This window comes from Lithobates pipiens, unplaced genomic scaffold, assembly GCF_037356315.1.
Source record: "Lithobates pipiens isolate NorthernLeopardFrog02 unplaced genomic scaffold, aLitPip1_a1.2 Scaffold_8, whole genome shotgun sequence".
NCBI classification, from domain to species: domain Eukaryota; kingdom Metazoa; phylum Chordata; class Amphibia; order Anura; family Ranidae; genus Lithobates; species Lithobates pipiens.
In genome coordinates, this window is record NW_027507903.1 from 106,825,267 (window position 1) to 106,852,825 (window position 27,559).

Sequence of the window (27,559 nt, forward strand, 5' to 3'; positions counted from 1 at the left end):
GTGGTCTGACTATGCCATGGTTTGGTTAGTAGATGCACTTACATTTTGTAACAACCATTTGTCAACAAGAAACATATCAAGTCTGGAATAGGGCTTGTGATGCGGGTAAAAATAGGTATAGTCCCTCTCTGATCCGTGATGACATCTCCAAACATCATAAAGATCAAACAATGTCAGGAGCTGTCCCAGGGAAGATGGTCTTTTTTGTAGCCGAGGTGGTGTCCATATGGACCTCTGCTACCAGGTTGAAGTCTCCACAGACAAGGAGATGACCTTGTCGTATATTGTTTAATTTGGATAACGTTTTCTTGATGAAATTAGCTTGATGGGAGTTGGGGGACATTGATTTGGTATCGTGTATTTGGTCCCGTTAATCGTGCAGATCAAGATTAAGAACCGGCCATTGGGGTCGTAGATTTCTTGTATTGGATTCAAGTCTGTCTTTTTTGATTGCTATGAGCACGCCTCTCTTTTTAGAGGTGTAGTTAGAGCGGTACATATGAGGGAATTTGCTGTTATAGCATAGGTATGCTGATGTCAGGTGAGTTTCCTGAACACACAGACTGTCGCCACCCAGTTTCTCCGCTGTATGCCATAGAGAATGTCTCTTTGCTGGGTGATTAAGCCCTTTGGCGTTCAGCGAGATGACTGAGAGTGGCATATTTGAGGCTGTGACCAAAGGATATTTTGATAAAAGCAGAAACCTTTACAGTTCGTAATAGGTGGTTCGCGGTGTCAGCGGTCGAGTCTTTTTGTGGAGACGGATCAGGTTATCTGGCGTCTGGATGTAGGTACACTGTGGTTGTCCCTAAAATGAATTATTAATACAGAAAACAACAAGTATTGAACTGAGTGGTTATAATAACAAACAGTATGCAGCGGCTTGTGTTACACACAGGAAAAAGCCGTAATCAGCTTTACCGCTTTAAAGGGAAACCGTTACTACCAGTGGAACGGAAAAACAGAACATCTTCCAAGAGGGTGATGCAAAAGTGGTTATTGGACCCTTAGGAGCTGGAGGTTTCCATTGGTTGGTTCCTGGACCTTTGGGTGCGCTGGGATGTCGGCGGATTCCACTGCAGGAGAGGAGGTACAGCATCCTTGGGTAGAGGCGGTATTATCCCCCATTCTTGAGCCGAATGCCCTTTTGAATATAACTGATGGCATGTGTTGTCCCATTCTTGTTGATGGTAGAATCTCCGGGTATCTCCATTTATATAGGACTTTGTGAAGGCTTTTGGATATCGGGTTAAGATCTCGTCTTAGTTGCAGTGTGTATTTAGGATCGGGAAATGTTTGTACTCCCTCGAACGGGCGTGGTAGGGGGCCTTTGGATCTGGCTTCATACATCATTTTTTCTTTGATGTGGAAGAAATAGATCCTCAGAAGTACATCTCTTGGAACCGTAGCTGGCAGGTGTGAAGGTTTGGCAATTCTATGGATCCTGTCAATCACAATGTCACAAGGTGTAGCTTCTGGTAGGATTGTGCGAATTAGGTCTTTGGCGTATTTGGGTAAGTCTGTCTAATACTTTCGGCAACCCCCCTTAATTTTACGTTACTTCGCCTGGAGCGATCTTCCAAATCGGCAAGCTTGGCCCGGACCCATCTCTGTTCTTCTTTCACTTCATCGTGGGAGTCTATGAGATCATTGACTATGTGTGAGCACTCTGACATTCCCCTCTCAATAATGGAGACTGCTGTTTAATGAGCTCACGTCAGAGTTTAGTCTATGGAACAGGGTTGATAAATATGTGATCAGGGAGGATTGTAGCGACATCAGCATGTCCTTCAATGTGGTTTCCATGACTGGTTTCCCTGATGTGGGGAAGGATGCCATGGATGAGTGCAGGGACTGGTTGGATTGCAGGGGGTTGAAAGCCTGGGCCTCAATTTCTGGATGGGATGTCCGTGGCGCCAGCTCATCCATCCTCATCCAAGCTTTTGCAGGGCTATTCAATAAAGAATCTGCAATGGGGTCTAATACAGGAGATCGTGGCCGGTCTCCAGTGTTTATTTCTCCCTGATGCTCTGCCGGGAGATCAGTGTGAGTTCCACATGGCACCGCGAGGCCGTCTGCACTATCTTGGACATGGCTGACCTGCTCTCTGGGAGGATACAGCAGCATTGTGAGCTTTTTAGGCTTGTGCTCTCCCATCCACTTGTGGGACATCGGTGTTCTGAGTGTCAGGAGGTTGGTGAGTGGGCTTGGGGAGAAAATTACGGTCTCTAGCGGTTCCTAGTCGCTCCGGTGGTTCCCCTCGCTATGGAGCCGAGTTAGAAAGCGTCCATCTTCCCTGTCGGCTGGCCACGCCCCTAATATATATATATATATATATATATATATATATATATATATATAATTTGTCATTGGATATAGATTGATCTGTGGTATGCCCACTATTAGAATATTGCCCTCCATCCACCCACTTCTATTGATGGGCATACAATAAATATAAACATTTATGCCAAAGCATAGGGGCTTGCTCTTCTTCTTTTTTTGTTTTTAAAACTGTGGTGGTGAAATCCACCTCCTCCAGCGCTGGAGTCATAGATTTATGTATCGTGAGAGCAAACCCTGTTGCTGTCAAAATAAATCTGTGCTGCAGCTGAATGGCGTACCTGCAAAGCAATGGTTAACAGTACAGTAAAACAGTAGAATGACATACCTGTAAAGCAAACCCGATAAGACAGTAACAATAAAACTTTATAGTATAGCATAAAATACAGTAAAATGAAGCAGAATTATAGACACAACATTTTCTTTGGGGTGCTCTTTTGGTAGGTTTACCAGGGAGGACATCCAGAAAATGCCTCTCGTGCAGCTGGCTCATTGCATTTGGATTGGGAATTTGGGCCACAGCCTCTGCTGGATACAGAGGGGCTGTCATCTCCTCCCGGAATTTTATGAAGGATCCAGTTCGTCCAGATGCTTTGTATAGTGCATAAGCATTGAACAGAGCTAATTGGAATAAGTATACAGATGCTTTTTTTATACAAAGCGTCTGGCCTTACGGCCCATTTTAAGGTTGCATCTGTGGACACAGAGAGGCTTATCAATGGCAGTCGATGTAGTAATTAGGACTGGAGTGTCTGCGTGAATGGAAGACAGAACGAAAGCATTCTGTCCTTCCTTCTCACGGCAAGCAATTCCTTGGATTTCAAGCAGGCTCTCTCCCACTGTTTAAGACGGGTATCTACAAGTTGAAGGAAGCCCCGGCGATTAGATCGCACAGTGCTACATGCGACAATTTGTATTTGAAAGACGTGTCTAAAAAGTGGCATGCTTGTATAAAAATTGTCCATGTATAAATAGTACCCCGTTGTGAACACAGAGTCCCAAACAATCTTGCCGCTGCTCCCTATTAATCAACTAATTTCCATTAATTATAATGCACATACAGATCCAACTACTTTTAGCTGATCTCCTTGCATTGCAACTCTGCATTAGTCAGTGGTAAATGTGTATATAGTGTATACCAATCGCCCAACACCTAGTTAGTTTCCACAATCCATGACTTAATGTCACAGTTCACACAAATACGTTTTAAATTCAAACTGTAGCACTGATGTAAATTATCTTTTTTTCCACAGTAGTGTGACAATCCCTCCACCTCCGGTCTAACTAATCACTCTCGCCTTATGGCATGGACCCCTGTTTAACCACTTTTCGATGGGCGCACGCCGATGTACGTCGGCAGAATGGCACGGGCAGGCAAATGGGCGTACCTGTATGTCCCTTTAAATTTGCCGCACTGCCATTGCGAGCGTGCCACCGGCGGCGTGCTCGCGTGGCGGTTGGGACCCCCGTGAGTCCGGTCGCGGGTACCGCGGACTCGATCGCCGCGGGCATACCCGTGGTCGCCTCACGGGGTGGCTGAATTAGGAGATGCCGTTGTAAACAGCGTCTCCCCGTTCTGCCTAGCAACAAGTGACGCTGATTTCTGCTCCATGTGATTGGAGCAGAGATCAGTGTTCACTAAAAGAAAGCCCAGCCCCCAACAGTAACACGCCCCTAGGAACACTTAACCCCTACACTGCCACCCACTGGTTAACCCCTTCACTGCCAGTGTCATTTACACAGGAATCGCTGCATTTATATAGCAGTGATTGCTGTATAAATGACAATGGTCCCAAAAATGTATCAAAAATGTCTGTGTCCGCCATAATGTCAGTCATAATAAAAATCGCTGATCGCCACCATTACTAGTAAAAAAAAATTAATAAAAATGCCATAAAACTATCCCCTATTTTGCAAACGCTATAACTTTTGCGCAAACCAGTAAATCGCTTGTTGCAATTTATTTTATTTTTTTTTTAAACCAAAAATATGTAGAATAATACGTATCGGCCTAAACTGAGGGAAAAATGTTATTTTTTTTAAATATATTTTTGGGGGATATTTATTATATTAAAAAAAAGTAAAAAATAATGCGTTTTTTTTTTCAAAATTGTCGCTCTATTTTTGTTTATAGCGCAAAAAATAAAAACCGCAGTGGTGATCAAATACCACCAAAAGAAAGCTCTATTTGTGGGAAAAAAAAGGACATCAATTTTGTTTGGGAGCCACGTCGCACGACCGCGCAATTATCAGTTAAAACGACGCAGTGCCGAATCGCAAAAAGTGGTCTGGTCTTAAAATGGAAGTAAACCCTTCCAAACAACTTTGACCTACAGGTAAGCCTAGATTAAGGCTTACCTGTAGGTCCAAGTAATATCTCCTAAACCTATATGGTTTAGGAGATATTTGCCCGAAAATGGGCACCGCTGTCTACGGCGCATGCGCCGTAGACAGTGGCGCGCATGCGCACTAAATGCGGCAAGTCCAAGAATGGATTTGCCAAATTTGTCGACTCCCGTGCGCATGCGCGGGAGTGACGTCATCGCGGCCTCGCCGTATGACAGCGGCGGAGCTGCGAGGCGCGACTCCCGTGCGCATGCGCGGGAGTGACGTCATCGCGGCTTCGCCGCTGTCATTGGTCGGAGCTGCGAGACGCCACCAGCAAGATGGACGCGGCGGACTACAGGGATCAGCGGCGACTTCGCTGGCTCCTGTGTCAGGTAAGTGACACATAATGAGCTACTATGCGATGCATAGTAGTCCATTATGCTTTACCTTTGCAGGGAAAAAAAGAGGAAGTAAACCCATCAGGGTTTACTTCCTCTTTAAGCCAGCAATGTCGTCCGGGGGTGAAGTGGTTAAACAGGTGGTCATTCAAGCGGGTATCAAAAGGGTTAACACTGACCATAAACTTCTTACATCTCCTTAGATCTCAGCAAGGACGCCAGGTCATGGGTAGAAAGAAAAGATCTAAGTGCTCACCGCTTAAGTTTAAGATTTCATTTTTGTGTTCAAACACAAACTACTCACATAAAGAGGATAAAAACACAGCATGTAAAGCCGACAGTCGTGTTAGTTCCGTAGAGCAGCAGCGGGTGAGGTCATGCGTAGTTCCTCCTCCGTACGTGTTATGTTCAATCAGAAGTTCGACATCACCGGATTCCAGCCCCCACCCCCCTCCCTTTGTTAGCAGACAGAGGCACTTGGCAAAGTGGGGAGGAGTCCGGAGACGTCTATGTCTGTGAGAGGTGAGTACTGATCAAAAAAATGAACGCTTAATCGAGGAATTAATCTTTAATTTCCACAGCCCTAATGTGTATGTATGTATATATATCTCTATCTCCATCTCATAAAGTGACTCTGTAATGATGATCCAAATATTAACCATGACTTCACACACGTGACTGCGCTCACCTCCAATTGTGTGACCGCAAAATTAAGTTTAATCCACAACAGCAGCTGAACCACCTCTGGGATCCAAGTAGCAGGATTTACAGGCTCCCCCAGGTGTAATCCAAAGATGGTATCCTCAATTTAAAATACAAAAGAGTGCATTGTTGTTTTAAATATAGAAATTTATTGTAGGTAAACATCAGAGTACTCGCACTTTATGGGTGCTTGCAGAGCACCAGGCTATAGAAACCATACAATATAAAAATCCTCTCCAAATGGTTTGCAGGCTTGTGTGAATCGGCAGCTAGCGACACAGGGCGATCACATGTCTTTCTCAGGGGGAGTTTGTTGAATCCATGGCCCACTGGGTGAGAACAACTGAACTAGAGTATATGTAGAATACACTCAAGTGATGTAGAAAGTGTGGTTTATCTTTCTGCCTGCTTTTGGTATCATTGTACTAAGCACCTTATTACATAAATGTACCAATTTATTATGCTAATTTGTTCTTTGGTGGAGTTTGTAGGGCTATAAAATGTTTTTTACCTTTTACAGTTTTAAATTTACTAAGGCTAGTGCCGAAACACGTCAGTTTTTTGTTTTTATTGTCACTTTTATGTATTCAATAAGCATGCTACACGGATTAATGTTGCCGGCTCCATCGATCTTTTTATCTTGGCCACAAGAAATGGCCTGGCAAGCTGGATTTGGCCCACGGCCTTGTGTTTGACACGTGCTGTAGAGAGTATACAGAGATTTATCAATTCGCCTGATTCACATATGTGAACCGTCTCCATTTATAGTGTATTATGCTTTATTCAGGTATGACTAAAGTGAAAGTTGGGAAAGAGGATTCCTCTTCAGTTGATTTTTTGGAGAGAAGACGAGCTGCTCTGGAGAGGTAAGAAACATAATAATTATAGTATAGTAACATCTATTTCTTGGTCATGTTGATGGATTATATATAAACCTTCACATGTTCTACCACAGGTACCTGCAGAGAATTGTCAGCCACCCAACACTATTACAAGACCCGGATGTTCGTGAATTTTTAGAAAAAGATGAGGTAAATGTTTTTTTTTTTTTTTTTTAGGTTAGGAGTTCTTAGAGTGAAGAATGTTTTGCAAGAGGTAAAAACAAGTGCCGTTTTCTTTCTTTTCAGCTTCCTCGTGCTGTCAGCACTCAGGCTCTGAGTGGAGCTGGACTCCTCAAGATGTTCAATAGAGCTACTGATGCTGTCAACAAAATGACCATCAAGATGAATGAATCTGACATTGTAAGTACCAAAGTGGTCCCTTTGGACATTTTTCCTGACCGCTTAGCAGTAAGTTCTAAAATAGGTTTATCCTTTGTAGAAGTTGAAACAAAAGCTAAGCACAGTTCTCCCTACCATGTCTTACCTTCACTCTTGCTATAAGGCCCCTTTCACATCGGGAGGATACGCTCAGCGTGATTCATTTATTTATTTCCCCCTTGCGATCGTGACAAAGTATTTTACTGATTTTCTTTCTATGCAGAGAATTCTCTGCTGAAGCTGACCGCCATCAAAACTAAAAAACAAAAAAATAACTCTGGCTCTGGTGCTGCCCTTGGGGTCTTCCCCCTGAACCTGAACCAGAGACATTGCGGACCATCTTGACCCTCTGGCTTTGGGGGGGGGTTGTAGGATGCAGAACGAGCCTGGTGGCACCGATAGCCCCTGAGGAGGTCCTCGCAGGTATTAAATCCTTTCCTACTGGAAAGTCTCCGGGTCCGGATGGCCTCCCTGTGGAGTTTTACAAGGCTCACAGTGGTCAGCTGGCGCCACTCCTGGCCTCCCTATACTCACACTGCCTACAGGCAGGGGCTCTACCACCTTCCATGTACCATACACATGTGGCGTTGATCTATAAACTGGCCAAGGATACCACCTCTTGCACCTCCTATAGGCCAATTTCCCTCCTTAATTTGGACTCTCTCCAAATTGATCACTTTAAGACTCCAACCTCTATTACCCATTATTGAGTCCTACCAAAACAGGTTTATAGCCAACAAATCCACTGACATTAACCTACGAGGACTGTACACCGACATAAACGTCCAGCACCTTAATCAGGGCTCCAGAGTGGTAGCATCATTGGATATAGAGAAGGCCTTTGATACAGCTGAGTGGCCTTTTCTGTGGGAGGTCCTTCGTAGGATGGGGTTCCCTCTTGTATTCATCCGATGGCTACAAATAATCTACAAGATGCCCACCTCGGCCATTTAGCTGGGGGGAGTCTCTCCTGTTCCTTCCACTATTCAGAGGTACCCGGCAGGGCTGCCCTCTCTCCTCGGCCTTGTTCGCCAAAGCAATCAAACCAGTGGTGGAAGCACTTCCCACTTCCCCTCACATTAAAGGACTTCGAATCGGCTGGCTGGAGGAGAGGGTGGCTCTGTACGCAGATGACCTCCTCCTTTTCCGTAATGATGCAGGACTATCGTTAGAAGGTGCTTTGTGGGTGTTAAGCTCGTTTGCCCCTATTACCGGACTAAAAGTAAATTAAACTAAATCCCATTGACTCGGCTACTCGCGCAGGGGTCTCTCCGGACCTTCCACTCAAGTTGGTCGACCGGTTCCAATATCCTGGTGTTGAGGTTTCTGGGAAGGCCACAGTTTACGTCTTGTGCTCCTTGAGACCCGGACAAGGCTGAAGGCGTGGGAGTCCCTGCCCCTATCACTTTTAGGCTGTATCAATTTAATTAAAATGAAGATATTGCCCAAATTTCTATATCTCTTTAGAAACTCGCCACAGTGGATTCCGCAATCTATCTTTTCACAACTCAATAAAATGTTCTCCTATGTCCTCATTTCCCAAGATATAGGTGGACAACACTAATGCGTCCTACCTCTCAAGGTGGACTTGCATTCCCTGATTTCCATAAATATTTCCTAGCCACCCAGCTGGTCACTGCGGGGTGGTGGCTGGACCCCGATGTCACTAATTCAGTGGTGTTGCAGTCCCTCGAGGCTCTTAAATTCTTAATCTTCCGTGGTCCGCGTGCCCCTTATGCATTGACCCCTTCTATGACCACTACTTTGCCGGCGTGGAGAGATGGCCTTAGACTGGAACGATACCCCCCTGGAGCCCATTCACCAAATGCTCCACTTTGGTGTAATCCCAATCTAACCCAGATATATGCAATTCCTGAACCCAATACCTGGTCTAAATTTAGTCTTAAATTACTCTCCCAGATAATACATAATTCACCGATTCCACTGCACCTGTTGCGTGCGAAATACAATATTCCAGAATCATATTTTTTCAGGTACATACAACTCTCCCACGCCGCCCCTCAACTCATACAAGCTTCTCTCGGGAGGTCCTGAGGCTGGACTACACCAACAAACCACCCTCCCGGATATACTTACAGTGCCTTGCGAAAGTATTCGGCCCCCTTGAACTTTTCAACCTTTTGCCACATTTCAGGCTTCAAACATAAAGATATAAAATTTAAATTTTTTGTGAAGAATCACCAACAAGTGGGACACAATTGTGAAGTGGAATGAAATCTATTGGATAATTTAAACTTTTTTAGCAAATAAAAAACTGAAAAGTGGTGCGTGCAAAATTATTCGGCCCCTTTACTTTCAGTGCAGCAAACTCACTCCAGAAGTTCAGCGAGGATCTCTGATCCAATGTTGTCCTAAATGACTGATGGTGATAAATAGAATCCACCTGTGTGTAATCAAGTCTCTGTATAAATGCACCTGCTTTGTGATAGTGTCAGGGTTCTGTTGAAAGCGCAGAGAGCATCATGAAGACCAAGGAACACACCAGGCAGGTCCGTAATACTGTTGGGGAGCAGTTTAAAGCCAGATTTGGATACAAAAAGATTTCCCAAGCTTTAAACATCCCAAGGAGCACTGTGCAAGCGATCATTTTGAAATGGAAGGAGTATCAGACCACTGCAAATCTACGAAGACCTGGCCGTCCCTCTAAACTTTCAGCTCAGACAAGGAGAAGACTGATCAGAGATGCAGCCAAGAGGCCCATGATCACTGGATGAACTGCAGAGAACTACAGCTGAGGTAATAGAGTCTGTCCATAGGACAACAATCAGTCGTACACTGCACAAATCTGGCCTTTATGGAAGAGTGGCAAGAAGAAAGCTATTTCTCAAAGATATCCATAAAAAGTCTCGTCTAAAGTTTTCCACAAGCCACCTGGGAGACCCACCAAACATGTGGAAGAAGGTGCTCTGGTCAGATGAAACCAAAATCGAACTTTTTGCCCACAATGCAAAACGATATGTTTGGCATAAAAGCAACACAGCTCATCACCCTCAACACACCATCCCCACTGTCAAACATGGTGGTGGCAGCATCATGGTTTGGGCCTGCTTTTCTTCAGCAGGGACAGGGAAGATGGTTAAAATTGAAGGGAAGATGGATGCAGCCAAATACAGGACCATTCTGGATGAAAACCTGTTGGAGTCTGCAAAAGACCTGAAACTGTGACAGAGATTTATCTTCCAACAAGACAATGATCCCAAACATACAGCAAAATCTACAAAGGAATGGTTCACAAATAAAGGTATCCAGGTGTTAGAATGGCCAAGTCAAAGTCCAGACCTGAATCCATTCGAGAATCTGTGGAAAGAGCTGAAAACTGCTGTTCACAAATGCTCTCTATCCAACCTCACTGAGCTCGAGCTGTTTTGCAAGGAAGAATGGGCAAGAATTTCAGTCTCTCGATGTGCAAAACTGATAGAGACATACCCCAAGCGACTTGCAGCTGTAATTGCAGCAAAAGGTGGCTCTACAAAGTATTAACGCAAGGGGGCCAAATAATTTTGCACGCCCCACTTTTCATTTTTTTATTAGTTAAAAAAATGTTTCAAAAATCCAATAGATTTCGTTCCACTTCACAATTGTGTCCCACTTGTTGGTGATTCTTCACAAAAAATAAAAATTTTATATCTTTGTTTGAAGCCTGAAATGTGGCAAAAGGTTGAAAAGTTCAAGGGGGCCGAATACTTTCACAAGTCACTGTACATCTTCTTAAAGTTTCCCTTCCTGATCTGGATAAACTTAGCTCCTGTTGGGGTCGGGACGTCCCAGAGCTGGATCAGGAAGACTGAGAGGATATCTGGGATTTCCCGTTTCGGTCCCTGGTCTCCACCAGGGACCGCTTGATCCAATTTAAAGTAGTCCACCAAGCCTACTGCACCCCCTCTAGGCTACATAAAATGGATTCTAATCTCTCTCCTGGATGTTGGAGATGTGGGGGAACCCCGGGGGAATTTTATTCACATATTCTGGACCTGTCCAGCTGTTATGGTCTTGGAAGGAGGTGATGTGTTGCATCTATTCAATTAGCGCTATCCCCTTGCAGCCATCCATATCTGTCTGTTTATTGGTTCTTGTTGAACAGTTGATCCCTACTGTGGCGGAACGTACGTTGGTGAGTCTGTTAATGTTTTACGCCAGAAAGAGCATAGCACTCCACTGGAGAACATCGGCCCCACCTACGGTCGCTTCATGGAGGCAGGTGGTGAATGAGAGCTTACCCCTATATAGGGCCACATACTTTAACAGAGGCTGCTCTCTGAAGTATCAGAAAGTTTGGTCCAAATGGTTGGAAGAACCATCCACAGCCTAGAGGAATCTGGATGGGTCTGAATTGAGAATAACCCCCCTAGCCTGAACACCAATAAGACACTATACCCTCCACGAGAGTGAACGGTGGGGAGCAAGTCCTTCCTGAGGCCTTTACACTTGCCACATATAAGTGGGAGCAGTGGGTAAATGCCCTGCCATCTTTCCAATCCACACACACAATCCAAATATGGTAATGAATGCCATATTTTCAGCTTTGACTAATATTATGAATGATGCATATAATTGCATATACAGGGAGGACGGTAAGTATTCAGACCCCCTTAAATTTTTCACTCTTTGTTATATTGCAGCCATTTGCTAAAATCATTTAAGTTTTTTTTTTTCCTTTATTAATGTACACACAGCGCCCCATATTGACAGAAAAACACAGAATTTTTGACATTTTTGCAGATTTATTAAAAAAGAAAAACTGAAATATCACATGGTCCTAAAAGCTGTGTTTGTTTGATTATGTTAATTGGACTTGATTAGGAAAGCCACACACCTCTCTATATAACACCTTATAGCTCACAGTGCATGTCAGAGAAGATGAGAATCATGAGGCCAAAGGAAATGCCTGAAGAGCTCAGAGACAGAATTGTGGCAAGGAACAGATCTGGCCAAGGTTACAAAATGAAAGGCCGCATGGAGTTTGCTAAAAAAAAAAACACCTGAAGGACTCCAGGATGGTGAGAAATAATATTCTTTGGTCTGATGAGACAAAGAGAGAACTTGTTGGCCTTAATTTTAAGCGGTATGTGTGGAGAAAACCAGGCACTGCTTATCGCGTGTCCAATACAGTCCCAACAGTGAAGCATGGTGGTGGCAGCATCATGCTGTAAGGGTGTTTTTTCAGCTGCACGGACAGGACGACTGGTTGCAATCGAGGGAAAGATGAATGCGGCCAAGTACAGGGATATCCTCAACAAAAACATTCTCCAGAGTGCTCAGAACCTCAGACTGGGCCGAAGCTTTACCTTTCAATATGACAAAGACCCTAAGCACACCGCTAAAATAACAGTGTCTGAGTGGCTTCACAACAACTCCGTGACTGTTCTTGAATGGCTCAGCCAGAGCCCTAACCTAACCTAAACCCGGAGGGCTTTCACACTGGAGCGGTGCGCCAGCAGGACGGTGAAAAGTCCTTCTAGCCACATCTTTGTAGCGGTGAAGGAACGGTGTATTTAATGCTACTAAACCGCTCCTACCCATTGAAATCATTGTGGCAACGTGGCTATACCGCCGGCAAAATGCCGCTTTGTGGTGTTTTGCGGGTGGTTTTAACCCTTTTTCGGCTGCTAGCGGGCGTTAAAACTGCCCCTCTAGCGGCCGCATACCGCCACTAAAACGAAGGTAAAGCGGCGCTAAAAATATCGCCGCTTTACCGCCGACGCCGCTCCCGCCCCAGTGTGAAAGGGGCCTAAAGTGAGGGGAACTTCCAACCTAGACAGTTGTCACCAGAATTTTTTTCATCATTTTGAAGCTTTAACCTTGCTCTGGTGACAACTTAAACATTTTGGGTTGGCCTTCACTTTCTGCCTTGGTCACAGTTGTCACCAGGACAAAAATATGGGATGAATCCCTGTGTCAAATTTAGTTTGGGAAATTCCCTGGTCCAGAGGATTATGTCCCAATATTATCAGCCGGAAATCAATTGAATTGTGTTTTATCCAAACCCACACTCAATACTCAAAAAGTAACCCATCAGGGCTGCCCTCTTTTTTTTTTTTTTTTTTTTTTCTCCCCTCTGTTATATGTTCTTGTTGTGGAACACCTGGCAGTATCCCTTAAGCTCGGTTCACACAGGGGCGGCACGACTTGCAGCGCGACTCAGACGCGACCAGCACACGACTTCAGCGGCGACTTGCAAAACGACTTCTGTATAGAAGTCAATGCAAGGCACCTGAAGTCGCCCCAAAAATAGTACAGGAACCTTTTTTCTAAGTCGGAGCGACTTGAGTCACTCCTATTAGAACGGTTCCATAGTACAGAACAGAGTGCGACTTGTCAGGCGGCTAAGTCGCCTGGACAAGTCGCCCCTGTGTGAACCGAGCCTCGGCAATAACTCCCATTAAAGGTGTCCAGGTCAGCGTAGAGCCCCATAAGTTGGCTCTTTTTGCCAACAACCTCCTCCTGTTTCTCACTCAACCCTCTGTTTACCTAAAATATTGTTTTGTCAGAATTCAGTAGAATTTGCAATCTCAGCAATTTAAAGATTAACCTCCGCATATTGGAGATGTTGAACATATCCCCCTTTAGGATTAAAAATATTTTCACTACCTTTTTTGGAACACATACCCCTTTCAATCATTCAGCTTTCTATCACCTCACCTACAATCCCAGTTCCAAAAAAGTTGGAATGGTGTGTAAAATCTACTTAAAAACAGAATACAATGATTTGTAAATCACCTAAACCCATATTTTATTCACAATGGAAAATAGAAAACATATAAAATGTATAAACTGTTGTGAAAAAATAATAAAATGTGGGTAATTTTGAAATTGATGGCAGCAATACGTCTCAAACAAGTTGGGACACTGGAACAAAAAGCTGGCAAAGTAGTACTAACAAGGAAGAGCTGAAAGAACATTGTTTGGAATAATGTTGCTCAATTTAATATTGCAAAGACTGTAAGTATATCATCATCTACAGTACATAATATCAAAAGATTCAGAGAACCTGATGAAATCTGTGCACAAGGCAATAAAGTCGAAATACAATATTGGATGCTTGTGATTTTTGGGCCCTCAAACAGCCCTGCATTAAAAACGGGCATGATTATGTTATGGACATCACTGCATGGGTTCAGGAATATTTCCAAAAAGCTGTATCACAAAAAGAAGCCACATCTGAATAAAATCCAGATATGCCACTTTCTTTGGGCCAAAGCTCATTTAAAATGGTCTGTTGCATCTTTGATGATTTGGGGGTGCATTAGTACGTATGGAATGGGCAGCTTGCATATCTGGAAATGCACCCTCGGTGCTGAAAGATATATCCAGGTTTTAACAGCATATGCTCCCATCCAGATGTCTTTTTCAGGGAAGGCCTTGCAGCAGAACAATGCTAAACTGCATTCTGAATCTTTGTAGTAGAAGAGTCCGTGTGCTTGTATGTGCAAGTGATTGTAAAGTCTTGTGTTTGTTGTTTTTATTGGGGGGGGGGGGGGACATGTTCTACTTACCTCCTCTATGCAGTGGTTTTGCACAGAACAGCCCGGATCTTCCTCTTCTCGGGTCCCTCTTCTGTGCTCCTTGCCCCGCCCCCCTGTCACGTGCCCCCGCAGCAAGCAGCTAGCTATGGGGGCACCTGAGTCACAGCTCCATGTGTCCATTCAGACATAGAGCCCCCCCCCCCCTCGATTGGCTGACTGACTTTGACATCAGCGGGAGCCGCTTCTGTGTGTCAGCCAGTCGGGAGAGAGAGTCTGAGATGGCCGAGACACTCGTGGACAGAGATGGGGGCTCAGTTAAGTATTAAGGGGTGCTGAATAGATGGCATTAAGATAAAAAAAACCTTTACAGAGTGTTAAAAGAAGAGGGGATACTAAACATGACCCTGTTGCAACTTTTTTGAGGTCTGTTGCTGCCATCAATTTCAAAATGTATCTATAAATGTAAGGGCCTAAAAATTAAAAAAAAAAAAAAAGTAGTTTTGCCTTTACATATGCTTTAACCACTTGCCGCCCACCCACAGTCAAACGATGGAGGAGCGGTGCGGCTCTCGTGGTGGGTGGATGGCATATGACCTCACCCCAGAATGGCCGTTCTCGTGCGCCCGTAGAGTTGGGCAGTGATCACGGCCGCGCAACCCCGATGTCCATAAAGAGCCGATGATGTGCTTTTTGTTTTTGTTTTGTAACCATGTGATCGGCTGTGTCCAATCACAGCTGCTCACATGTAAATGCAGAAGTGAAGATAATTGGCTCCCATCGCCTCACACAGATAGTGTGTGTCAAGGAAAGCTGATCAGCGGCATCTCCTCGCAGGGGACACCTTGACAGGTAATCGGGGCACTGATAATCAGTGCCCTTATTACACTAAAGCCCCCCAGTGATACCAGTCAGTGCCACCTTTCGGTGCAGCCTCATCAGCACACATGAGTGAAGGGGAAAAAAATACTTATCTACAAAATGTACCTGCAGAAACTAAGAGAAACTTTTTTTTTTTTCAGAATTTTTTTTTATTTTTTTAATTAAAAAAAAAACCCAGCAGTGAATAAATACCACCAAAAGAACGCTCTGTTTGTGTGAAGAAAATAAAAATGAATTTGGGTACAGTGTTGCATGACTGAGCAATTGTCAAAGTGTGACAGCACTGAAAGCACCCAGTAAGGGGTTGAAAGTGCCCAGTGTTGAAGTGGTTAAGGCACTGTGACGCACTTGCTGTGCATATAAATACTAATTTGGGTATATCTCACAGAATTAATCAAACCCCTTTGAAGCACGCCACGTTTGATTGTGCCTTTTTTTATAAGTAGCTGTCAGTACAAACTTATACAGAGACTAAAACCATTCACTTGGCTTAAAACAAATATAGAAATAAAAAAAGTACTTTCACAGTTATGATGTGTATGAACTCAGTATTCAAACAGCCACGTATATTATTGCTTTGCTAAGGTTCCTTCACAACATCGATGTAAGCAAGAGCTTATTTGTTTCTTGTTAAAAAAAAAAAAAAAAAAAAAACCAAGACCTTATTTACAGTACCTATTCCATTTCCCAGGTACTAAACATGGAGATCTTGTAGAGGCTCGGGTTTGTAACACTCGGGATGCTGTATAATATGTTCGTAGTAGTGAAATTTTTTAGTTCTGACTATTCTTTAAGGCATTTACTAAAAAATGTTTTTTTTCTTTAGTGGTTTGAGGACAAATTGCAAGAGGTGGAATGTGAGGAGCAGCATCTGCGGAAACTACATGCAGTGGTGGAGACTCTGGTAAATCACAGAAAAGGTAATTTTATATTTAAAAGTAGTGTTTTTTCATTTGAACATGAAGGTGTTTTTTAAGCCTTTGATCTCTAAGGAAATTCAAACTGCACAAATAGGCTAGGGTGTGAACTTTTTTCTGCAGCTCACTAGCAGGGTTCTGACCAAAGTAAAAGGATTTTATATGTCTCAATCTTATGGCATTTTGAAGCCACTAGGTTTAACAAGATAGCAGAAATTTTAATTTTACCATGTCCTCCAGAATCCAGATATGTGGTTTATACAGAGGGATTATAATTTCTTTACCTGATATGTTTACCAAAAAATGCCATCATGAATATTTTTAACCACCAGAAGGTTTTACCTCTTTCATGACCAGAGCATTTTTTGCTAGTTAGTTTATTAAGCTATTTATTGGGACTGTGATAGTGCGGCGGGAAATTTCACACTGACTGACACTGGCTGGGAGACAGATTAATTCACACTGACATCACCAGTGACACTAATACAGTGATCAGTGATAATACCATACACTGCCACTGTACTAATGACACTGGCTGGGAAGGCATTGTGCCCAACAAGTGTTAATGTGTGTATTATGTGCTGCTTTTTCCTAAATATATGTTTGTTCCTTCTCTCTGCCTTGCAGGGAGAGACTATGAAAATGAAAATATAGCCAATTTATCTATCTTAAAGCGGGGTTCCACCCTAAAGTGGAACTTCCGCTAATCGGAACCCCCCCCCCCCCCTCCGGTGTCACAATTGGCACCTTTCAGGGGGGAGGGGGGTGCAGATACCTGTCAAAGACAGGTATTTACACCCACTTCCTGGCATAGACTCCCACGGGTGTCTATGCCTCTTCCTGTCCCTGCGCGTTGTCTGCTGGGACACACATGGGTCCCAGAGACAGCGCGGACAATTCCTATTGCGCTGCGCGACTCGCGCATGCGCAGTAGGGAACCGGGAAGTGAAGCCGCAGCGCTTCACTTCCTGATTCCCTCACCTAGAATGGTGGCGGCAGCAGCCAAGAGCCGAGCGATTGATCGGGCCTCGGCTGCTGGCATCGCTGGACCCCGGGACAGGTGAGTGTCCATTTATTAAGTCAGCAGCTGCAGTATTTGTAGCTGCTGGCTTTTAATATTTTTTTCCACAGTGCAGTCCCGCTTTAAGTTTTAACCATTCAAATTCTTTAATTGGGCATCAGCTGAAATAACATTATTTGCCAATCAAGCTGCATAAACAGACTGAAAAGCCTTGTAACAGCTATACAAACCCAAAAAAGTCCTTCTTGTCATTTCGCTGGTTCTTGACATTCAGTAAATAGAGCAGCAAAATGACTATCAACTGAAGGACAAAAGGCTCCTAAAGTGTGTAGGGTATCACTGGCAACCTGACTTTTCCCATATAACATGCAGCAAGATGACAGCAACTTAAGGTAAACTGAATACTTACTGGGGATAAACAGCAGAAAAGTTTTGCTACCTTGACGATTCTCAACTTAGCTGAACATAGGGATGTTTTAAACCCAAAACCAAAAATGTAATATATTACAGTTTACCAGTCATTAGATATGATGGCTGCATGAGTTTTTATTTTTCTTAGGATTTTCCCTCTGTTTTCACCTGGTGATCTGGTTAGTAACACACCTCCTGTATTACAGTGCCCCATTCTGAATGAACCTTTGGAAAGAAGCATTGTCAGCCCCTGGGGTGAGGGGTGTTTTAGATGAACTAGCAGATTTAGTTACACTAACAAATTGAAGCCAAACTCTAGCTCACACTATGAGCTGTTACAGCAAACTGTGTTTGTTCCTTTTTGGGATAAAGGTTTTTCATAAATAGAAGCAGATCTTTGTAAACACTCCTGCTAGTGGTAAATGGTTTGTCTCATCTCTGTAACTGATGTATTCTGCTGGAGAGCAATTTCTTTTTAATTACAACGGACTTACCAGCTGGATCACCAGGTTGAAATAGAAGAAAGAATTTGTAAGCTGCAACATAAATGTTTGCTTTTGGGTTTATTACCACTTTAAGGCTATAATGTGGTACAGTGGAAGCATTTCTAAATTAAAGGCTAACTTCTGTAAGATAATCTCCCAAATTCCCCGCCTTTAGCTCCAGGGTCTGACTATGCAGATGCCTCATGGGAACCTGAAAATGTACCCTCCCCAGAGAACAGATGTCTGCTGTGATTGATGTACTAAGCCTTTATGGGGCAATATTATTTTAATAGGATTATTTTGTCTAGTCTACTGCAGTATAGGAGTAGCCCCAAATCTATTCCTAGAGGAAGAAATTCAAAACGGAAATGCCATACTCCTCTGTGTACCTTTCCTGACCTTCACTCAGTTTGGTCCATGAACATCCTTGAGGAGTTGGAATCTTCTTTATTTCTGGTACTGCAGCTGCTTCTATATGGCATGTCTTGTGCTTGGCGTAAGGATGGCTGCTCTGCAGCTGCTGGTGATCTGCCTAACTGGACCTAATTTGTACTCTGTGCAGAGTTGAATCAGGTATAGGAAAGGTTTAGTTTTCTGTGCCTCCTACAGACCCAGCTAGAATTATCTGCATCAGTGACCATTTTCAAGTTTCCTCTTTTGTTATCTGATGCTTATTCTGCTTCCTGCCTCAGTGGAAGTATCATCTTTTGTTATGACTCAGTGCAACTTGTTGCTTCCCCTAACCACAAGGGCTTTAAAGCGGAGCTCCACCCTAAAGTGGAGCTTCCGCTCATTGGTACCCTCCCCCCCCTCCGGCGCCACAATTGGCACCTTTCAAGGGGGAGGGGGGTGCAGGTACCTGTACAGTACAGGTATCTGCACCCACTTCCGGCATAGATATCTGCAGAATCTACGCCCCTTTCCGCAGGTCCCCCACTGTCTGCTGGGAAACACACGGATCCCAGAGACAGCGGGGACCATCCTTATTGCGCAGTGCGACTCACGCATGCACAGTAGGGAACCGGGAAATGAAGCCGCAAGGGTCCACTTCCTGATTCCCACACCCAAGATGGCGGCGGCAGCACCCGAGAGACGATCGAGAGATCGGCTTCGGGTGCCGACATCGCAGGCGCGCTGGGCGGGTAAGTGTCCTTATTTTAAAAGTCAGCAGCTGCAGTATTTGTAGCTGCTGGCTTTTTAAAAAAAAAAAAAAAAAACGGCGGAACTCCCGCTTTAAATTCTCTTCTTCAGTGGAATCTGACTTGGTGATCCCTAATATTTCTATTCCTGTTAAGGATCGTCCAGAGAACTCAGATGTTAAGACTCTCTTCCTTAGAGACCCCACTAACTGAATTTCAGCAAGTAGTTGATTCACCAAAAGGGAATTGTCTCTTTGGCAATAAAGATTCTCCCTGCTCCTATCTATCTATCAAAATAAGTATTGAACACGTCACTATTTTTCTAGGTAAATATATTTCTAAAAGGTACTATTGACATAAAATTTTGAGCACCTGTCAGTACCAATCCGTACATACAAAGAAACCAAAACAAATTTCAGAAATGAAATTGTGTATAATTTCAAAATAAATTTTTGAAATGTGTAGGAAAACCATTAATATATTCTCAAATAGAGATAACTCAATGGGAACTTTTTGATTTGAGAACTCCATGTTTTTCTTGTTTTTTGTGCACAGATTCATTATCAATGTGAACATATTTATTTAATGGTTTTTCTACACATTTCAAAAATTCTAAACATTTTTGGCAAATCAATGTATCAGAACTTGTGCATAAATCCACCTCTATAGGATGGTCTCAACTCCATCTGAGGTGGTGTGTCTAACTTTTGCAGAGATTTGGAAAGCTTATGTAGCATCAGAACATCAAATAGTCAACTTTGATTCTGTCTCTTCACTTGGATTGCTTGAGCCCTCTCCAGGATTTCTTTTCGGGCCAAGGCCTTACCTTGAGAGACGTTGACAAAAGTGCTACTTCAAGACATTGATCTTTCTTGTGAAACTGTATGCGATTGCTGGTATCCATCTTTGGGGCAGTCCCATTTGTTCAATTCCACTACAGAATATTTCCACTGTGACATGAATACAGTCTTTCTCTTGACAATATGATCCTTTACATCTTCAAATCAAGATGTCTGCCATAGTGGTTTCTCTCCCAGGCATTTATCAGAGGCCAGATTTTTTTTCTCCCCTTACAGTGGAAGGTTGGCTTGATGGGCACCATTGTTCTTGGGGTAAAGTTCGGCATCACATCTGCTCAGGGTTGCTAGTTTCCAGTAGAATCGTTTTGTTTTTTTCCAGTTCAGCCTGGAGTTACAAGCAGTCTGTTGGGACCCTTCCCTTACAAGCCATCTGGGTCAATTAGAACTGCCACAGCTGTGGCCTACATTAGGCTTTATGGGGCATCAAGAGTGTTACAGTGGAAATGGAGGTTCTTGTAATGCTTGTGGTGCACATTCCCATGGTGTAGAACTGACAGGCAGATTTTTTTTCAGCAGACATCTGGACCCAGGGAAATGTTCTCTGGGTCTTTTTTGTAGGTGTTCCAGATCATATGTCCACATTGTGGAACAGTTGTGGATTTTCTAGATTCTTGGTTCATTTAGAAGATTGACACTGATTTGTCTCCAGAACATGAGATCCAACAGTGAATGCAGTGTATGCCCTGAACTGTTCTGTTCCCTCACTGGAACTTTTATCTTGTAGTCTTTGAAGGATCATGCCTGAGAGCATTGCAGTCATTCTCATAATTCTGGACTGGGTTTGGAGAGTTTTGGTACTTGACCACGTTCATTTGTTGACATTTCATGGCCTCTGTCAGATTGGCCAGATTAGTTCTCTTAAGGTCTGATCTTTCACCCTGCTCCTTGGTTGCTGGCTTTGGCAGGTGGTAAGGCTGTTTAAACCCAGATTCCGTAAGCCTGACCATGTTAAAAGCTTGTTAATTTTATTTCTGCTAAAATTGGCATCAAAGGTGGAAGACTTATTTTCACGAGTGTGTCTGAGCGTTTTCTGATATGTTATTTGTGTAGAGCCTAGGTGCCCAGGCCCCAGAACCTACCTCATCCTTTCTTTGTTTTGAGATCAGGCAGAATGATACTTTTCAGGGGCCTCAACAGCCCAGCCTATACTTGGTAATAGTCCTGAGTGAAGACGGTAAGGTTTGTCCTCATCTTAACATACTGGCTAGGTAAGCCCTAAAATCTTTCAAAGGGGAAACCCTGTGACTCCCCAAGGAACCCAGAAATAGAATTAAAAATCATGGGCAACGTCCATAATCTCACTTTCTATTTTGACAGGAAAAGGAAAACCAGAGGAGGTGACAGCAGGGATTTTAAAGTATAACTAAAGGCCAAACTTTTTTTAGTTTTGTGTGGAGTGGGATTAGAATGGCTGTCCGTTTTTGCAATTGTCTGTGCCCCTGTTGGGGAGATGAGATTTACCTTCTCTATTCGTCCTGTTTATCATTACTGAAAGTGAAATTTTTGTGTTGCCCCCGGAAAATAATTGGGGGGGGGGGGGCGTGGTTATATTCCAATGGGGACACTAGTTCTGGTGACCTGGGTGGTCCCCAAGGAATTCCCTTAATTTTACAGGGGTTTCCTCTCTCTTCTTGTTTGGCTATGGGACAGGAAGCGAAGGGAAATTTCCAACAATAGATGGCAAAAAAATTTAAAATCTGACAGGGATTATAACCCTCCCTTACTCTATCCAAAATGAAAAGAAAACGTTTTGCCTATAGTTCTTCATCAGATGGGAGGAGAGGAGTCTTTGGGTTGGTTGTTGTGGTGGAGTAGGGGGCAAAAAAGCTATACAGGTTCTAATCCAACCACACTTTATCCAACTGTAAAATTAATATGGACTTGAGCGACGCCTTAAATGTACTGTTTCTGATTACAGAGCTGGCTGTAAATACTGCTCAGTTTGCCAAAAGCTTGGCCATGTTGGGGAGCTCAGAGGATAATACGGCTCTCTCCAGAGCTCTGTCCCAGTTAGCAGAGGTGGAAGAGAAGATCGAGCAGCTACATCAGGAACAAGCAAATAGTGACTTCTACCTGCTAGCTGAGCTGCTAGCAGATTACATCCGCTTACTGTCGGCAGTGCGGGTGAGTGGCTTGGCTTTAGATATTATTCTTTCTTGCCTTCCTAGTTTTCATATAGCTTGTGATTTCAATTTTTAATGTAGTGATTAACTGCTCTATTTTATGTACTGAAGGGTGCTTTTGACCAGCGAATGAAGGCCTGGCAGCGCTGGCAGGATGCCCAGTCAACATTACAAAAAAAAAGGGAGAATGAGGCCAGGCTGTTGTGGGCCAACAAACCAGATAAACTACAGCAAGCCAAGGATGAAATCTCAGAGGTAAGAAATTAAAAGGAATGGTGCATACAGAAGACTGTTTTACAAATTTGAGCTTTATTTGAAGAACCTCCTTCTCCGACAATCTGTCTTTAATCATAAACAAGCCAACAACTATAATTTGAGGAATACAGTACTGTGCAAAAGTTTTTAGGCAGGTGTGAAGAAATCCTGTAAAGTATGAATGCTTTCAAAAATTATATTTTAATTTATTTATTTTGATCAACTTACAAAAAGCAAAGTGTGAGCGAACAGAAGAAAAAATCTAAATCAAATCAATATTTGGTGTGACTACCCTCAAACCAGCATCAATTCTTTTAGGTACGCTTGCACACAGTTTTTGAAGCAACTCGACAGGTAGGTTGTTCCAAACATTGCGGAGAACTATACACAATCTTCTGTGGATTTAGGCTGCCTCGAATCCTTCTGTCTCTCCATATAAACGCAGACAGTCTCTATGTTGATCAGGGTTCTGTGGGGCCAAACCATCACTTCTAAGACTCCTTGCTTTTCTTTAAGCCGATAATGGTTCCTGATGACAATGGCTGTATGTTTGGGGTCCTGCTGCAGAATAAAGTTGATGGTATGTCATGATAAATATCTGGCTGTATTTCTCTGCATTGAGGAGCACCATTGATCGGGCAACGTTGAGGACTGTAGACGCAGTGGTCAGCCAAGGAAATTGAATGCAGCAGATGAAAGACACATCGTGCTTGCCTTTGTCATCAGATGTCCAACAGTGCCATTAGCACAAGTGGGGGAAACCGGTGGGTCCATGTACACCCATCTACTGTCCAGATATGTCTGCCCATAAGTGCTGGTCTTGGAAGAATCCGGCCTCCAAAAAGCCATACCTCTGACGTGGAAACAAAGCTAAGCAATTCACGAAAACATAGGAACTGGGGTGCAGAAAAAGCAGCAGGTGCTCTGGACAAAATGTTGAGCAAAATACTTAGCTGTAGGAGGAAGGAAGGTCATTCATTGAAGGGCTGGAGAGCGGTACAATGAGTGTCTGCAGGCAACATTGAAGCATGGTGGAGGTTCCTTGCACGTTTTGGGCTGCACTTCTGCAAATGGAGTTGGAGATTTGGTCAGTATCAATGGGGGTTCTCATTGCTGAGAAATACAGACAGATACTTATCCATCATGCCATGCTATCAGGGAGGCATGTGATTGGCCCCATATTTATTCTTCAGCAGGAAAATGATCCCAAACATTCAGCTAATGTCATTAAGTACTATCTTCAGTGTAAAGAACAAGAAGAGGCCCTGGAAGTGATGGTTTGGCTCCCACAGTGCCCTAATCTCAACATCATCCAGTCTGCCTGGGATTACATGAAAAGAGAAGGATTTGAGGCAGCTTGCATCCACAGAAAATCTTTGGTTAGTTCTCGAAGATGTTTGGAACAACCTGCCTTCTGAGTTCCTTCGAAAACTCTGTGCAAGTGTACATAGAAGAGTTGAAGCTGTTTTGAAGGCAAAAGAGGGTCACACCAAATATTGATTTGATTTTGTTGTCATTTCTGCTTCTTTACTTTCTATTTTGTTAATTGGTTAACCACTTCCCATTTGCCCTATTAAAGTTTACTGCTACTCCGGCAGCTTGTTTCCACTGCAATTACACACAGCGGAAGCCCATCAGTTTATGTCCCTGCAAAGCAGGGAATAAGTTCCCTCCTCTTTCCCTAGTAAAAGCACCTCACACAGTATAGGCACACAGTTAACCCTTTGATCGCCCCTAATGTTAACTCCTTCCCAGACAGTGTCATCATTACAGTGACCGTGCATAATTTTAGCACTGATCACTGTATTGGTGTCACTGGTTCCCAAAAAGTGTCAGAATTGAGGAGGATCCTCAACATCACAGTCCCACTATAAGTTGCTGATCGCTGTCATTACTAGTAAGAAGAAGAAAACAAATCCCATAGTTTGTAGAAATCAAAACTTTTGCGCAAACCAATCAATATATGCTTATTGGAATTTTTGTTACATGCAGGCTTTCATGTGTCTTGCAATGAGGAGAGGTTTCCGTTGGGCCACTCTGCCATAAAGCCCCGACTAGTGGAGGGCTGCAGTGATGGTTGACTTTCTACAACTTTCTCCCATCTCCCGACTGCATCTCTGGGCCTCAGCTACAGTGATCTTTTGGGTTCTATACCTCTCTCACCATGGCTCTTCTAATCAAACACAGCTGGAGTCAAATGAAGGTGTAGAACCACCTCAAGGGTGATCAGAAGAAATGGACAGCACCTAAGTTAAATATGATGTCACAGCAAAAGGTCTGAATACTTAGGCCCTTGTGATATTTCAGTTTTTCTTTTTTAATAAATCTGCAAAAATGTCAACAATTCTGTGGTTTTTCTGTCAGTATGGGGTGCTGTGTGTACATTGAGGAAAAAAAATGAACTTAAATTATTTTAGCAAATGGCTACAATATAAGTGAAAAATTTAAGGGGGCCTGAATACTTTCCGTCCCCTGTGTGTGTGTGTGTGTGTGTGTATATGTGTGTATATATATATATATATATATATATATATGTATACACATATACATAAAAAATAATAAAAAGACCGACAATTTTGGAAAAAAATTTTTTTTTTTTTTGCTGTAATATCCTATTTTTTTTTTTTTTTTAAGTTTCTTCATCAGTTTAGGCCAATGTATATTCTTATACATATTTTTGGTAAAAAAAATAGAAATAAGCGTATATTGATTGGTTTGCACAAAAGTTATAGCGTCTACAAACTGGGAAAAATCGATGGAATTTGTATGGCATTTTTTTTGTACTAGTGATGGCAGTGATCTGCGATTTTGTTTTTATTTTTTTAGTAGTATTGTGACAGACAGATCGGACACTTTTGACACATTTTTGGAACCATTGATATTTATATAGCAATCAGTGCTATAAATATTTATTGATTACTGTGTAAATGTCACTGGCAGGGAAGGGGTTAACACTAGGGCACGATCAAGGGGTTAAATGTTAGATGTGTTCTAACTGCATGGGGGTAGGAGACATATCGTTGTTCCTACTTAGTTGGAACAAACTATGTCTCTTCTCCCCTGACAGAACAGGGGTTTGTGTGTTTACACGCACGCATTCACGCATGGCTGGCGGCAATCATCTGGTCCCCCGCTGTGCAGTGGGCGTGCGCACGCTCTGGCGTCTCTTAAAGGAAAAGCCATACCCGTACATGGTTTAGCCCAGGAGAGCCATTCTGCAACAGTATATCTATGGGAGGCGGTCAGGAACCGGTTAAAGTAATGCAGTGCCATATAGCAAAACAATGGCATGGTCATGAAGGTCCAGTGGTTAAAATAAACTATTAACACTTCTATTTATGAAATTTTAACTGAATTAATCCTTCCTATCCAGGATAGATTGTGTCTGGCCCAGGAATCAAGGTTCTCTCCGAGTTTTTATTTGTACAGGGGAGGATAATTTGCCCTATACAACTGATCGATGTTGAGGGTCAGGTGTACACCTAAGTATAAGATGGAGTCAGTGTTCAAGAGAAATGAGTCCGTATTCAGTCAACTAAAGAGGGTTCTCCCAAAAGTTCAGTGTTTAGACATATTAACTTGGAGTACAGAGGCTGACCCAAAGTCCTTAAGCAGTTTAAAAATGTTGGGGACTGAGATAAGGGGTGAGGAGACAAACGGGAGAAGGTTATCAGTGAATAGTGCGCATTTATGTTCTGTAGGTCTGCAAAATACTCCCCGGATGTCAGGGTGGATTCTAATTGCTATGGCCAGTGTCTCGAATGCTATAGCAAAGATGAGCAGCGAGAGAGGCAACCTTGATGTGTGCCTTTCTCTATGTTAAAGAGATCGGAGTAGTGTCCTAGGAGGCACACTTGTGCACTAGGATGAGTACAGAGCTTGGATTGTTCCTAGAAAGTGCGGACGGAAGCCCCATCTCTCCAGGGGTATGGCCATGCCACCGTATCAACCGCTTTCTGTAGATCAATTGATAACAGGAAACCTTCTTGCGGAGGTCTCCCATCCCACTGTTAGCGGAGTAAAGAAAGAAATTGCATCACTTGCTCTCCATATCTGGTCAGTGCTCTGTCTTCCAGGGATGAAGCTCGCTGGATCCTTGAACATATTTAGCTATAAAGGCTGTAAGTCTGTTGGAAAGAATTTTAGTTAAGATTTTTAAATTATTAGCGAGATCGGCCTATAATTGCTAACATCACTGAAGTCTTTCCCTGGTTTAGGGATGAACGTCACATAGGCTATATTCAAGGCTTTACTGATAGAGTTGCCACCATGGAGAGAGTTAAAGAATCTGGGCAGATATGGGGCTAGGCTTGAGGCGAAGGGGTGGCACAGTGGTGTAGTGGTTAGCACTCTCACCTAGCAGTAAGAAGGGTCGCTGGTTCGAATCCCAGCCATCACCCTACCTGCCTGGAGTTTGCATGTTCTCCCTGTGCCTGCATGGGTTTCCTCCGGGTACTCTGGTTTCTTCCCACATGCCAAAAGACATGCAGGTAGGTTTATTGGCTTCTGTCTAAAATTGGCCCTAGTATATGAATGGGGACCTTGGATTCTGGGCTCCTTGAGGGTAGGGACTGATGTAAGTGTGCAATGTACAGGGATAGGGACAATTGTAGACACTCAGGTTGAACTGGATGGACTGGTGTCTTTATGTAACTATATAATAACTGACTGAAATTAATCGGGGGCCTGGGGTGGAACCCCTTTTAAGAAATTTGATCGCCTCCCAATACTTCCAGCTCTGAAATTGGTTTCTCTAGGTTAGAACAATGTTGAAGTCAATTTCTTAAGACTGGGAGGAAGTACTTTGGGCGATCAGGAGGAGCAGAGTTGTCTGCCTTTATAAAGTTTTTAGTAGTCCTGGAAAGATTGCATGAAATTCTGGGGTTTCGGAGATGGGACTCCTGAAGTGGTGCAAATTTTAGGGAAGGTGAAGGAGCGGTGTCTGGGGTACAGTTTAG

The 27,559-nt window shown here is 43.3% G+C and overlaps 1 protein-coding gene across 1 annotated transcript in view; it reads left to right on the top strand.

Moving 5' to 3' along the window:
• The window catches only part of SNX1 (sorting nexin 1), a 95,664-nt gene that overhangs the window by 33,185 nt on the left and 34,920 nt on the right, over positions 1–27,559 (top strand). Inside the window, exons 7-12 of the mRNA XM_077471858.1 lie at positions 6,556–6,634; positions 6,724–6,799; positions 6,896–7,009; positions 16,217–16,310; positions 22,142–22,347; positions 22,458–22,601. Coding sequence (XP_077327984.1) covers positions 6,556–6,634; positions 6,724–6,799; positions 6,896–7,009; positions 16,217–16,310; positions 22,142–22,347; positions 22,458–22,601 — 713 coding nt within the window. The remainder of the gene's footprint in view (positions 1–6,555; positions 6,635–6,723; positions 6,800–6,895; positions 7,010–16,216; positions 16,311–22,141; positions 22,348–22,457; positions 22,602–27,559) is intronic.